The 15,184-nt window shown below is 42.6% G+C and overlaps 1 protein-coding gene across 1 annotated transcript in view; it reads left to right on the top strand.

Annotated features, from left to right (window-relative positions):
* Positions 1-15,184, top strand: part of serinc4 (serine incorporator 4) — a gene marked incomplete at both ends in the record, with an annotated part of 35,609 nt that extends 20,425 nt beyond the window's left edge. Inside the window, 6 exons of the mRNA XM_080730059.1 lie at positions 1,023-1,234; positions 2,096-2,191; positions 12,379-12,505; positions 12,944-13,056; positions 14,215-14,365; positions 14,974-15,184. Coding sequence (XP_080586185.1) covers positions 1,023-1,234; positions 2,096-2,191; positions 12,379-12,505; positions 12,944-13,056; positions 14,215-14,365; positions 14,974-15,184 — 910 coding nt within the window. The remainder of the gene's footprint in view (positions 1-1,022; positions 1,235-2,095; positions 2,192-12,378; positions 12,506-12,943; positions 13,057-14,214; positions 14,366-14,973) is intronic.

Here is a 15,184-nt window from a genome sequence, read left to right as displayed (position 1 = left end):
CAATTCTTTCTTTCTTTCTTTCTTTCTTTCTTTAATTTCTTGCTCAGTCTTTCTCTACTACGTTTGTGTTTTCTTATTCCACTTGTTCTTTGATCTTCTGTCTCCTGATACCTCCTGTACTCTGCATCTCAGTCTCATCATCGTATGATCGTCATATTGTTCCCAGATGTTAGATATCGTTACTCAGTCTCCATGATCCTGTGTTGCTCTTGCTGCTGTGTTTCTGAAACCCTAACCCTAACACTGAACACTGGCTTTAGCACTACTCAGTTGTAGTAGCAACAGCTAAGGGGGGATCCTTAGTGCACTGTTTGCCTTGGAGGAGCTCCAGAAAAGCCCTTAGTTGTGCCTCAATGGCCCGGGGGTTACATCTCCCAGATAACTATTGCTCCTTCCTGGGTGTTCAGGTCAGGTGTGTTGTGTTTAAGAATAGATTGCTTGCTTTAGTCAGACTGTAAATGTTAGCTTAGGATTGGGTGTGCCGTTCTGTGACGTAGCAGCAGTGTCTTATCAAATGTATCGCAGACAGGGACTGTTGCTCAGAATAGATTTCATAAACATCCAACTCACTGCATCTCCTGTGTTGCCTAGGGCTGTCACAATTATTACATAATCGTCTAATCGCAATTATTTTAGGTAATCGCAATTATTTTTGCATAATCGAGAAATTGAGAAATGTTAATATAGTTACAGACACTTTCAAAAAGTGGTGGAAATAGCAGATCTACAAGCTCACAACGCGTCGCATCGCGACGCGTTGTGAGCTTGTAGATCGGCTATTTCCACTATCAATGTTCTTTTTTAAGTATAAAGTTGTCAAATATGTCAGTCATTTCTTTGTATATTCAGGTCACGTGTCATATCTCCCATGTGCAACTTCAAAGCCTAAAAGCCAAACAGAAATGTAATTGTCAACGACAAAAAACACAATGAAATCGTTAATCGCAATTATTTGAGTGACAATTAACCGTCACGTAAAATGATGAATAATCGTGACAGCCCTACTCCTGTGTTGCCCTCAGGTTGACGGGAGCGGCAGAGAACAAGCGCTGGTATCTGGCGGTGATGTGCGCCACGCTGTTCTTCTACACCGTCGCCGCCATGTCCTTCACCTTCATGTACAAGTACTACACGCACCCGGTCGCTTGCCACTTCAACAAGGGCCTGCTCTGGATCAACCTGGGACTCTGTTGCATCATGTCCTTCATAGCGATCACGCCATGTGTGCAGCAGAGTGAGTTTGCAGGGGCACGGGATGTACAAGCACAAGCACACCACCGCCGCGTATGTGTTTATGATGTCTGTCATCTCCTTCGCCGTGGTGGAGTAACACTTAGTGCATCTCTCCAGCTAAGTAAATATCTCTGTGCCGAAGAGAGTTTCTGGCACACACAATAATAATTACATGAAGGCTAATATTATACGTTTCTCGCTGTAACAATCCGAGACTTAACGTGTCTGGGCGTTATCTTCCACACGCACGCACGCACACACACACACACACACACACACACACACACACACACACACACACACACACACACACACACACACACACACACACACACACACACACACACACACACACACACCACTACCGTGTGCGTGTTGAGTAGGGTGACCATATTTTCAGTTGCTCAAACCGGGACGCGAACCACTGTTCCCTAAAACCGGGACCCTCAAAGCAATGCGCTTGCCCATTCTCTAACGCCGTAGGGTTGCATACAGGCAGTGAGCGATTGACAAACAGCCTCAGTGTTGAATTCAGACACACAATGTATTTTCAGATTTTCATGTTTTCTGATGGTTAGGACAGGTGAGCATGTTTACATGAAAAGAACATGATAAATGTCTTGTATGCAACCACTGAAAACAGCTACCATTATTTTAATTCTGCCGAAAACGGGGACAATTTCGTAGTGAATGTTGAAAACCGGGACATAGTGTTTTAGAGATATTTGTCGGGATACCGGGACACGCAGCTTGAAAACGGGACAGTCCCGGCCAAACCGGGACGTCTGGTCACCCTAGTGTGGAGGGAGTAGCAGTATGTTTATTGACTGTCTCATTTCTGTTTCTGTCTGTCTCTCTCCAGAGAGCCCCCGCTCAGGGCTCCTCCAGGCCTCCATCATCAGCTGCTACGTCATGTATCTGACGTTCTCTTCTCTGTCCAGCCGCCCGCCGGAGAAAGGTAAAACTTACTCTACTAACTGCTCAAATGGAATATATGAAAGGTCGACCTAAAACAAAGTCGACCCAAACTCGTTTCCCAACGGGTCTGCACAATAGACCGAAATCTAATCTTTGTTTCTGGGGGTCCCTGAACAAAATATTTTGCGATAGGGGTCCATCCGTGGAACAAAATATTTTGAGATGGGGGTCCGCGGCCAAAAACACATTTTGGGGGTCTTTAACCACTGATAGGCACATTCTAAAAATGTCTTCTAAATCCTAACAGTTTTCCTGGAAAAACTTATGTTGCTATCATTGTTTCTCAAACTTTGTCATGTTAAGGACCCCCATAATGATATGTATTTGGCCACGGACCCCCATCGCAAAGTTTTTGTTCCAGGGACCCCCAGAAGCAAAGATTAGATTTTTGTCTATTCTGCATCTAGCTTAAGGCCACAGACCCGTTGGGAAACGAGTTTGGGTCAACTTTGTTTTAGGTCGGCTTTTCCTGTTACCCTCATATGCCAGTGTGTGAGTTCCTGTGATATGAAACAAAAGAGAGATCTTTTTTTTTAACCACATGAACATTTTACAAATACGTAACTGATCTACAAGCTCAAAACGCGTGGTAACACAATACGTTGTGAGTTTGTATCAGCTATTTTCGGTGGAGAGGTCAGGAGGCTGTTTCCTGTGTGTGTGTACAAGTACACTCTCTGTACATGATGCTAGTATGTCGCAAGGGCTTTATTTTAGCCATTTGATAATTTTGTTTTATATATAACAATGTGTGTTGCTATTGGACCAAAAACGACTACTAGTGAGCTCTGTCGGTCATTTACTAAAATCACTGAAAAAGACATGCAAGTGGAAAACTCTGGATGAGCCATGCAGTCGTAAAGGCTTGCCTGACATTACCCCTTGGCCTGTCAGAGGGGCCCTGTCTTATCCAGGGCTTACGTCTAGATTACAAATGCATTAAGGTGGATTCATGCACATGCGTATACAGAGTTTAAACTCACATGCGCATGTGCATGGAGAAACATAATATGCATGCACACTGACAAGCCACAATACACGCACGCACGCTCGCATGAACGCACATGCATGCACGCGCACACACACACACATGCACGCACGCACGCACGCACGCACACACACACACACACACGGATAATCAAATGTGAGATGTGCTCCTACATGCTATCCGCAGACATGCTTGTCTGTGGTAGGGTCAGAGTGAGGGGGATACTAGTGTGCATTCCTGATGGATTCAATGACAACATAATAGCACAGTAATGCTGCCTTGGCGGTATCATTACATCTGCTTACACACCTTATCCCATTAATCTCTGCGTGCGATGGCTCACCTCTGCCAGTCAAAAGAGATCTGTTAGCCTGCGTGAGAAAAGGTCACCTAACAACCCCAGGTTACTCTCAGTGAGAACTAGAAAGGTGCAATTCTGGGGAATTGCAAGTGTGGTTGCACTGGCGGAAGTCGCGAGGATTCCACAGGGAAATTAATTCCGTCTTACCATTTATATTAGATGTTGTGATGTCAAGCGAAGCATGGCTAATCCTGTCTGATTGGACATTATATTGTCCAATCAGAAAAGGTCCATTGAACTCAATGGACTTTTGGGGTTACAGAAAAAAACAGGTTTACTTTAGGTCAGGGGTCTTCAACAGGGGGTCCGGGGCCCCTAGGGGGTCCTCAGAGTTACTACAGGGGGTCATCCAAATCTTCCAATCCTTTTTATATTAACAACTTGAACCCTAGTGTCCATATTCTGAGAACTGTAGCCAAAAATAGCAGATCTACAAGCTCACAACGCCTCGCGCTGCGAGGTGTTGCGAGCTTGTCGATTTTTGGCGAAGAGGTTTGGTGTAGAGGGGAAAAAGAGCAGAATACGTACAGAGTGAAAGGTCAAGTTTATTAAGTATTGACGGCTCAAGTGGTTAAATATCTGAAAACACAAATTGACATGAATCACAAATCCACTGATGATTGTGTTGTCAAACGATGAAACTATATGGAATCTATGAAAATGCTTCATCTCTCTCTCTCTCAACTAAGGGGTCCTTGGCCTGAAAACGTTGAAGACCCCTGCTTTAGGTGAATAAAAAAGGTGAACTGAAAACAGGGTCACTTTGGGTTCTCGGACCTATAGGACAATAATGTGGTTGCCTATTATAGCAACCACATTAATGAGACCCGCACTCAGCAGGCCTTCCTATTTTAGATGTGAGATGCAAAAGTAATAGTGTAACGGTTTACCATGCAGATTCCATGTTCAGTTTTACTGCAAGCCTCCATAACTCATACCCTGCGTAGGGCTGTCACGATTATGACATTTTACATGACGATTATTTGTCACTCAAATAATTGCGATTAATGATTTAATTGTGTCTTTGTCGTTGACAATGACATTTATGTTTGGCTTTTAGGCTTTGAAGTTGCACAATGGTAGATATGACACATAACCTAAATATACAAAGAATTTACTGACATATTTGACAACTTTATACTTAAAAAAGAACATTGATAGTGGAAATAGCCGATCTACAAGCTCACAACGCGTCGCGATGCGACGCGTTGTGAGCTTGTAGATCTGCTATTTCCACAATTTTTTACATTAAAAAAATATATATGAACATTTTTCAACATGGAAACGATTATGACGATTATGAAAAAGAATCGCGATTATGTCAAATAATCGCGATTAGACGATTATGTAATAATTGTGACAGCCCTAACCCGGCGTGGCCTGCATTCAAACCACTCACACATTCAGAGAGCTCATTTGTCTCACCTCCCACGGAGGATTTACGCACACCTTTCAGACATCCTGCCATGATGTTTCTCTCAGGTTCTCCACATAATTACTCCCAATGGAATCAGGCTGAATCACAGGCCCAGCCTGTCTACTAGCTGCCCTAAGCCAGTGGTTCCCAGACAGACTGCCGTGTGACAAGTCCAGGTGTGCCTGGGCATGTCTCACTACACGCCACGGACACGGACACAAGACTTGTCTGGATTTTGTGACAAGCACACATTATTATACAAAAGTTATGAATTAATATGTGTTATGAATAGGCTATATATATTGCAACATATCGAACCGAATATTGAAAATCGAATCGAACCGAGAAATATCGAACCAAATGACCCTGTACCGAACAATACAATAATACCACTCCACATCCACATTCCCCTGGAACCCCCTCAAGGACCCCTAGGGGTCCGCAGAGCCCACTTAGAGAACCACTACCCTATAGGTTGAGTACCGTATTGTTCAAAGTTAAAACCAAAAAATACGTAGTTATAAAAATACATTTATAAATCAAGGACATTTCTGTTTATTTTTTGTATCGAAAAAAATACCGAACCGTGAATTTTGTGAACCGTTGCACCCCTAATATATATATGTCACGGTTTGTTAGAGAAACAGGACGGTCGAGAAACGGAGCACTTGTGGTGCCGCACGGGGCGGAACAAGCGGTCGCCCACAACAACGTCCTCCAGGCGGAGCCACTCGATTGTCCACGACATTGCAAGCGGCGCGAAGGCCAGCGGACCTTGGTCCGCCCCCGAGCGCCGCAGGCGCGAGTGGCCGCGAAGAGCGGGCCAGGGCCGCGCGGCCGGCGGAGCGCCGCGCGAGTTACGAAGCCGTGGTGAATGCAATCGTTATATTTATGCCCAGGCCGTAAGGCCTGGGCAAGCCCACGATAAATGCTCATAGTAAGCTAATGGCTAAGCTAATGGCTAAGCTAATGGCTAAACACCGCCCAGCTAGGCTAGTAAATAAAGAAAGAGAGTCGCAAACGAGTGACGTCAGCGCCTGCACTAGTGAATGGCTGTCTATGGGCTGTCGTCGCCATCTGGTGGTGATTAGTGTGTGGTGAACACAAAACAAGCGCTCTTACAATGAACGTCCTGAGTTACCTAAACATACTGTAACATATATATATATATATATACACACTGTATATCTTTTTTCTTCTTTTTTTGTACACACTCATTTCCCAATTCAGCGGGAAATTCCAATGTATTTTAACCACTGGGCACCAATCCAGTGCCCCTTATTTTGGGCATGTTATTAAATCCCTGAAGAAGACCTTTCCAGGTCGGTATTCCTTTAATAAATTATCCTACATCGTGGCTATGAGTCTGCAGCCTTTGCTTCACTTTTGGGCATGTCATTATATTCACCAATTTAAAATCAAATGAATTAATGACATTTCGACTTGCCTATTTGTGTGCCTTGGGCAGAAAAAAGTGGACAACCACAGCCTTAAGGTTCAGCATATCAGTCTACACAGGTGTTTGGTATTTTGTGACATTTCAAAGGAAATGTTGAAAGTGAGAACACGGTCAATCAGTTTTAAATGCTCTTTAATGTTACAGAATTGTAGGAATGGAACCAGTGATTATAACATCTAAAAGGTTCATCGCACTCAAGGAGGCCTGAATGTTTCTTCAGGAATCAATGTATTATCAGACAAGATGAAATATGCACATTCATTTCATCCGGTTCAACATACTGTATAGTGATTTTACATCTTAACGTGTGTGTGTGTGTGTGTGTGTGTGTGTGTGTGTGTGTGTGTGTGTGTGTGTGTGTGTGTGTGTGTGTGTGTGTTAGGGCATTCACCAAATATTAGAATATTAGAATATTAGAATATCAAAGTCACTATTTCGATTGCTGTTCACTGAATTCGAATATTCGCTTATTTTTATTTTTTTCTCTTTAAAAAAATCACACCCGTGTGAACTGAGCGGTGGTCGTGGAGGCTGCGCAACAGCAAAACAAATATATATATATATTGTGTGTGTGTGTGTGTGTGTGTGTGTGTGTGTGTGTGTGTGTGTGTGTGTGTGTCTGGCCCGGCCTGAACAACAGCGCCCCTCCCTTAACATGTGTGGTCACAAAAGGTACTACATACAGGCTACATACAGACAGACACGCATACAGACAGACAGACAGACAGACAGACAGACAGACAGACAGACCCACACACACGGCCACGTATAGGAGCGTTGTGACCACCGCTCAAAAATATATAGTTTATAAAGCTTGGCTAAATAGGAAGTCATAAGAATGAGTTGTCAATCCCCCTGGTGGATGAATTTGTTAATGCCCTATAGCAGGAGTTCTCAAACCTTTTTAGGCCGTGACCCCCAAAATAAACATATTTGAACTGGGGACCCCCACCCTGACAAGCACTTGGAATTGTAGGTATTACATTTAATGTGACTCTGTTCCACAGATAAACATTGTGAAAATAGCAGATCTACATGCTCACAACGTCTCGCAACGCGAGGCGTTGTGAGCATGTAGATCGGCTATTTTCACAAAGTTCGCCTCTTGCTTACTTAATATTTGACAGTTTGGCCAGTCCTGTCGAATATTCGACTATTCGAATACTTTGAGGTTGAATAATTCGAATACTTAAAATCAGTATTCGTGAATGCCCTAGTGTGTGTGTGTGTGTGTGTGTGTGTGTGTGTGTGTGTGTGTGTGTGTGTGTGTGTGTGTGTGTGTGTGTGTGTGTGTGTGTGTGTGTGTTAGTGTGGTATATGGGTGTACAAAATGCACGTACAATATGAGTGTTAGTCCTGGGGCTGTACAGGACATTGCAGCAACTTGTTGAAGAAATATGCACTCCCAGCTTGCTATAAAAACATCTTTTCAACACATACTCTGTGTGTCACACACCTGAGTTGGTGTTCATTCATACAGTAGCACTTAAACCTTCCGGTAACACTCATAATTAATTAATCATTGTATTATTTTAATTGGTTAAAGTTAAATTCCCATCACCACCACATGTTTGTACTATAATTAAGTAATCATCGCTTAGTTGCTTAAAAGTTAAAATAGTTTTGTCATCAGTTAATAACAATTATTGTTGAAATGAGAATTCTCCCTTTTGCAAATCCCGCCCCATTCTGCCCTGTTACTATGATGGGACATTTGACCCTGGGCAGATTGTTTTTATAGTGGCAGTGAATGGTATTTCTTTATTTTTTTATAGCCTCATTACAGCTATATAAAGTACCAAAGGAAAAACATCTAGGTGATATTAATAAAAAGGGAAGACAAAGGTACAGTAGTTACATTGCAAAACAGGGGGTTTACCCGAAAATATATGTTTTAATTTGTTTAATCCCAGTGGGACAGAAATTAGAATCCTCTTTGCAGATTCTTTTATAGTGGTAGTGGATGGGATTTTTTTTCTTCATAGCCTCATTACAGCTATATAAAGTACCAAAAAAAACACATCTACGTGATATTAATAAAAAGGGAAGAAAAAGGTACAGTAATTACCCGAAAATAAATGTTTGAATTAGTTTAATCCTCTGGATCAGAGATAGAATAGAAATAGAAAGAGAAGCGCATTGCATCTTGGGTAGGAAGAGGACAGAACTATAATGTTTCTCCTCACATAATAGGCTGGCTTTTCGTAATTCTGCCCATTTAAAATATATGTACCCAATCGTGACTCTTAGACCATTGATAAGGTCCATGTGAACTAGTTTGTTGAAGCTTATTCATTATGATGAGCGAGATCGCCCCCTACTGCCGCGGCCGCACTGGACGAAGGTCGTGCTCCGCACTGCGGACAGTTGCTGAAAGCTTGAAACAACATTCTCCACTGCACAAACTCCACCCCCGATAGCAAAAAGTGAATGTTTTTTTCTGGTTGGCCAGTCAGGGAGTCTCAGGGACCAATCAGAAGGCTGACAAACGGTGAATTAGTCTAATTTATTCTAAGTGTTTATTGTGACAAAGGGGTGGAAACACTGGATGTCAAAAGGTTGTAGGTTCTTCTTCAGTACCTCCTCAAAGTTGTATTTTTCACACAAAAAAACGAAACGAAACCACTCTCTACCTAATAAACCAAAAGCGCATTTTTTGTAGTTAGTTTTTTAGCTCAATATTTATATAAAAAAAACATAACAGAGCAGAGTGTAAGTTCAATCCCTAGGTCATTTATCATGAACTAATCATCATTTAAAACTTACTCTGTAGTTAAAAAATAATAGTTAGGCCTAATATCACTTAGGTGTGTGTGTGTGTGTGTGTGTGTTGTGTGTGTGTGTGTGTGTGTGTGTGTGTGTGTGTGTGTGTGTGTGTGTGTGTGTGTGTGTGTGTGTGTGTGTGTGTGTGTGTGTGTGTGTGTGCGTGTGTGTGTGCGTGCGTGCGTGTGCGTGTGTGTCAGACAGTTATCTTTCCTTGTCAATGTCTTGCCAGGCTCTACCTCTTCTGTCCCTGGAAGGCTCTCTCTGCTCCATGACCTCATCTTGACGCACGCACGCACACACACACACACACACACACACACCTGAGGGAGAATTAGCCTTGAGTGTAACCGAAAACATACACCACAGACAGCAGGACATGATCTTTATGTCCGAAGGGCTCTTGTAGTGTGTGTATGTCTGTGTGTGTGTGTGTGTGTGTGTGTGTGTGTGTGTGTGTGTGTGTGTGTGTGTGTGTGTGTGTGTGTGTGTGTGTGTGTGTGTGTGTGTGTGTGTGTGTGTGTGTGTGTGTGTGTGGGTGCACATTGAGGTCTGAGGCCTGTAATTAGCCAGTGTTTTCAGTGAACTCTGCTTCCCTTTCCCCTCACAACACACAAACACAGGAATCCACAGCTGGCCACTAGCATAGCATCATTTGAGAAGTAGACGATGTGAGGCCAATTCTTCTCACAAGAGAAATGGTTGTTTACTGAATAAAAGTACGGTTTGGGGTGTTGGGCTTAGAATTAAGAAAAGATTCAGATTGGGGTTAGATGTACACATTTAGAGGTTAGGTTTAGGGGATGGTGCTGGAGTTATACTCCATCTATACTTAGTTGTGTGCCAGTGTCTGCAGCAAAAATAGCTGATCTACAACAATGTGTTGCGCTGTGGCGCATTGTGAGCATATAAAATGGGCTGGCATTAATACAATAGCTGTCTTAAAGTTTGATGTCCTCACAACAGTATCTCTATATACAATTTGAAACTGACAGAACGGTGCATTCGACATACATACATACAGACGACCCAAAGCAGTCCAATTGGCTAGGACTGATCACGTGGCACACGTGCCGACGTCCTCACGTCACACCAGCGCCATACGTGCTGACGTAGAGTCAACACCAGGCTAACAGTTAGCTAAACAAATGATGTACTCACGTTTGCATAGTCAATAGCACTACTGTCCACATTCCAGTACATTCCATCACTTAGGCACGAGTCCCGATCACATTAACATAATCTTCATGTATGTACATCCCATTACAGAAACGTAACGTTACTCTTTTTAATTCGCGTTCTTCACCGGAAGTGCGTCCGGCCGTCAAATATGTCCACCGGAAACGTGCTGCGGCACAATAGTTCCGCCACAATAGTTCCCCCCCAAAAAAACATTTTTTTTTCTTTTTTTTTTTTTTTTCAAAAAACTTTTTTTTTTTTTTTTTTTAACTTTTTTTTTCAAAAAACCTTTTTTTTAGCCATATGAGCTTTTCACGTTAACGAGGCGAGGGGGCGTAGATGTGAGCGGCGCGAACCTCTAGTAGTAATACAAATGAGTGCATGTGCATGCATGTGTGTTCAATGAACATTGTGTACATATTTGCAGTGTTAGTTGTGTCCCTAGTGGCTAAAGGCCAGAGAGAGAGAGAGAGTGAGTGCACAAGTGATGGTCAAAAGGAGGCACCGTCATCCACAGTAACTCTGAGATGAACTCTTTGGGGTTTTAGGGGTAAATGTTACACTTCCCATACTCCAATGGAGGATTTTTCTATGTACAACAACAACAAAATCCCAGGACATTCAATGAAGGGGAAGATATCCTGAAATATATATTCATTGACAGCATGGCAGAAAAAAAGCATGAAAAAAAAAAAAAAAAAAACTAAAAACATACATTTTCTCTGATAAATAATAAAAGTAGGTCAGAGAGGCTTGTTGATGGTATCAGCCGAGGATGTGGTAGTCTACACAGTGGCGTAGCTGAAAATCCCGAAGCATCCCTGCAAGGAGGGGGGTGGGGGCCCTTTGCAAATGATGATGGACCCCCCCGCGCGCACACACATGAAATGTCCTCGAAAATGTCCGCGACATTTGCGGTGTTTTCCGAGTTTTGTACGCTGTAATAGCAACCATGATCACATCATAAAATATATCTAACAGCACAGCACAATAACAGCACGGCCAAAGTTGATATTCCATTGTTGTTTTCCAAATCAGAGAACTAAATATGAATCAGTCAGTCAGAGCTGCATGGGCAGGGATGTTAATTGAAAAACGTTGATTCTTACTTTTGCAATGCATCAGATCAGTCTATGACCGTCAAATCTCCCCATCGCTAAATATTTTGTTCCAGTGACCAGAAGCAAAGATTTAAAGCTATACTATGTAACTTTTTAAATAAAATAAATCTTTAAATTGTCCTAATTATTAAATCGCTAAAGTTTTAGAACACCAACTCTGTTAATTTCAGCTCCCAAAGCCTTTTCTTTATATGTGTTCTACTGAGCCCTGGTGGCCGTGACCGGGGCTGTTTTTCCCGGCAAAATTACGTCATATGCATCATTCTGTACACGTGTCTCCCTACCGGCCAATCACAGCCCAGATCATACACTGCCGAGCTCTTTAGGAAGTACACTGCAGTGTTTACACTGGTCTAGGAGTTTAGCATGTAAGTCCCCAACCGCTGCTCGTAGAGGGACACGAAAGACCTCTATGGACTCGTCTCGGCGAGGCGGACGCGGTGGTCTGAAGGCCCGGTCCGCAGCGAAAAACGGCCGAAAAAAGCAGACGCGACCGCGGTTTGCTATAGCGCTACTGACCACTAGTTGAGCAACTTACACAGTATAGCTTTAAGTTAAAAAAAGGTTCACTCTAAATTTGGGTCTATTCTGCATCTAGCTTAAAGCTCAGACTCGAAATGGCAGGTCGCATCTGTCAGTGAGTGAGTCCGGACTGTGCTTCGGGGAGTGGGGCCCCCCCCTCTGCTGGAGGCCCCCCCCCCTGCATCGCATCACTTGCTAACCCTCCCTTACGAGTCTACAATGTGTTGCATGTCGATGCACTGTGAGCTTGTAGATCAGCTACCTTAGATATTTTTTCAATAGGAAAAAAGAAAAGAAAAACATTTGTACAATTATTGAAATAAAGTAACCCCCATGTCTTGTCTTTTGCCCTGCCAGTGGTGTACCAAGGCGTGAATATGACAGTGTGTTACCCTAATGTGGGCCAAACTGGTATCCAGAAAGAAGGCAACGCCGTGGCAATCATAGGTGCTGCCATCATGTACTGCTGTGTGCTCTTTGCATGGTGAGTGTTTTTGTATGGTCTGCTGTGTCCAAGTTATTGTAATCAACTGCTCCTACTATAATGTCAAATCAGAACCAGAATTCAATACTTTTTTTCTTTTCATTGAAGTAAATTTACAGGAATAAATGCCAGGAATTGGACTTGGAATTTGGTTCATTATAAATAAAATTATCAATGAAATATTGAAATAATTACATACGTTATCAAACATATATGGTGATATATTTGTAAACTATACAGAGGCTATGAAAGGCTGGTGAACAAAAAAAAAAAAAAAAAAGTATATTATACAATATAAAAGAATACAATTGCTAGCGGACAAAAATACATTATGACTTTTTAAAAGCAAACATGTTTGTCTGAACTATGGACTAATCGTTGAAATGAGAAATGATTTAGTTTAGACATTTAGAATGTTTCTAATTTGTTTCGCTCCAGTAATGAAGCTTCCTACCTGGCAGAGGTGTTTGGTCCATTCTGGATGATCAAAGTATACCGCTATGAGTTCCAGAAAGCCACGTGCTGCTTCTGCTGCCCTGAGGAAGAGGAAGGTTTGTGCTACACACTGCTGCTGCATTATCCACAGCTTTAGGGTGATTTATAGCAGGGGTTCCCAAACTTTTTGGTCTCAGGGCACCCCATAAATATTTTTTTTTAATCCGAGGCACCCCTACATTATCATTTTCACTCCCAGCACCTTATGTTTATAGCATATCTTCGTTGTCGGGTGGAAACCTGGTATGTCCAAAACCGTTTGTTTTGTATTTATCATCTATAAAACGTACTAGAGTAGTGAAAACAGCAGATCTACAAGCACACAACGCCTCGCATCGCGAGGCGTTGTGTGCTTGTAGATCGGCTATTTTCACTAGTTTTGTGCGACAGTCTTCTATGGTGAAGCAGGGCTTTACTTTTCCAAAAGACGTACACATTTGAAACTTGGAGATACAAGGTTTCTGCCCGACAGTGACGATATTTTAGTGATTATGTTAATGTTGCGAGGAAAATGTTGAGATAATAGCCATTTTGGTTAGAACTGACACACAACAGACACACAGACTGCAGCACACACAGACCGACCCTCTTATAGACGGCTAGACTTGTGCAGAGCCACGTGGTTTTTACTCTGTTGTAACCTACACCAGGGGTTTTCAAAGTGGGTGACGGGGCACTCTGGGGTGCTGTGACGGCAGTCCAGGGGTGCCGCGAGATAATTTGATAATATTTGGAACAAAGTACAAAGTTATTTTCAGTCAGTTCTAACCAAAATGGCTATTATCTCAACGTTTTCCTCGCAACATAATCACTAAAATATCGTCACTGTCGGGCAGAAACCTTGTATCTCCAAGTTTCAAATGTGTACCTCTTTTGGTAAAGCAAAGCCCTGCTTCACCATAGAAGACTGTCGCACAAAACTAGTGAAAATAGCCGATCTACAAGCACACAACGCCTGGCATCCTAGATCTGCTGTTTTCACTAGTTTAGTACATTTTATAGATGATAAATACAAAACGAACGGTTTTGGACATACAAGGTTTCCACCCGACAACGAAGATATGCTATATGTGCTGGGAGTGAAAATGATAATGTAGGGGTGCCTCGGATTAAAAAAATATTTATGGGGTGCCCTGAGACAAAAAAGTTTGGGAACCCGACCTATACTATGTTGTGAAAAGAAACCATTGAAATCTGTTCTTTTCTTTCTGCAGAGGAGGAGTTTGTGATTGATGAGGAGAATAAAGGCTCTCAGATGGTGCTTCACAACGAAACTCAAAGAGTCGCTTACAGCTACTTCTTCTTTCACTTTGTCTTCTTCCTGGCTTCACTCTATGTCATGATGACCCTCACTAACTGGTTCAGGTCAGTCCTATATGTCATGATGACCCTCTCACTAACTGGTTCAGGTCAGTCCTATATGTCATGATGACCCTCTCACTAACTGGTTCAGGTCAGTCCTATATGTCATGATGACCCTCACTAACTGGTTCAGGTCAGTCCTATATGTCATGATGACCCTCACTAACTGGTTCAGGTCAGTCCATGACACACAACAAGACAATAGTCGCCGTTTTCCAGTCATCTTTTTTCCTGAATTTTGACCCCATCTCCTGCAATGCTCCTGAATAGTCATTTGTCCTGGATTTGGTATAAACTCCCAAAATTCACCAGAACACTGGAAATGACATCTACTATGTTAAATGTTTTCTGCAAATGCAAAATCATACAGATATTCACTTAAATAATGACTTAAAGAAGTCATTATTAAAGATGTCTTACTTTGCTTCAGTCATCAAATATGTACACCTATATTTGTCATTTTAAGGGTGCAATTGTACCCACGCTAGTAAAGAAAGCCTGATAAAAAACAAAATAATACCCGATGATTATGTTGTAGGGGTGAAAAAATCACGGCACCACGTCTTTAAGCTTGTGGTACAAATGGTAACTCTCAACTGTTGTTCCATCAGCTACGAGTCAGCAGTCCTGGAGACCACCTTCACCCATGGCAGCTGGTCGACCTTCTGGGTGAAGCTATCGTCCTGTTGGGCCTGTGTCATCCTCTATCTATGGCTACTGCTGGGACCGCTCTGTCAGTGTCAGTCGGACACCCGGCCTCGCCGGTCCCGCATCAAACGGCGCGTGGTGTCTTCACGCCATGTCACTGTGAGCGTCTGTTGA

The sequence above is a fragment of the Nannobrachium achirus genome (genome assembly GCF_963921795.1).
Source record: "Nannobrachium achirus genome assembly, chromosome: 7".
NCBI lineage: Eukaryota > Metazoa > Chordata > Actinopteri > Myctophiformes > Myctophidae > Nannobrachium > Nannobrachium achirus.
This window is presented reverse-complemented; position numbering and strand designations above follow the sequence as displayed.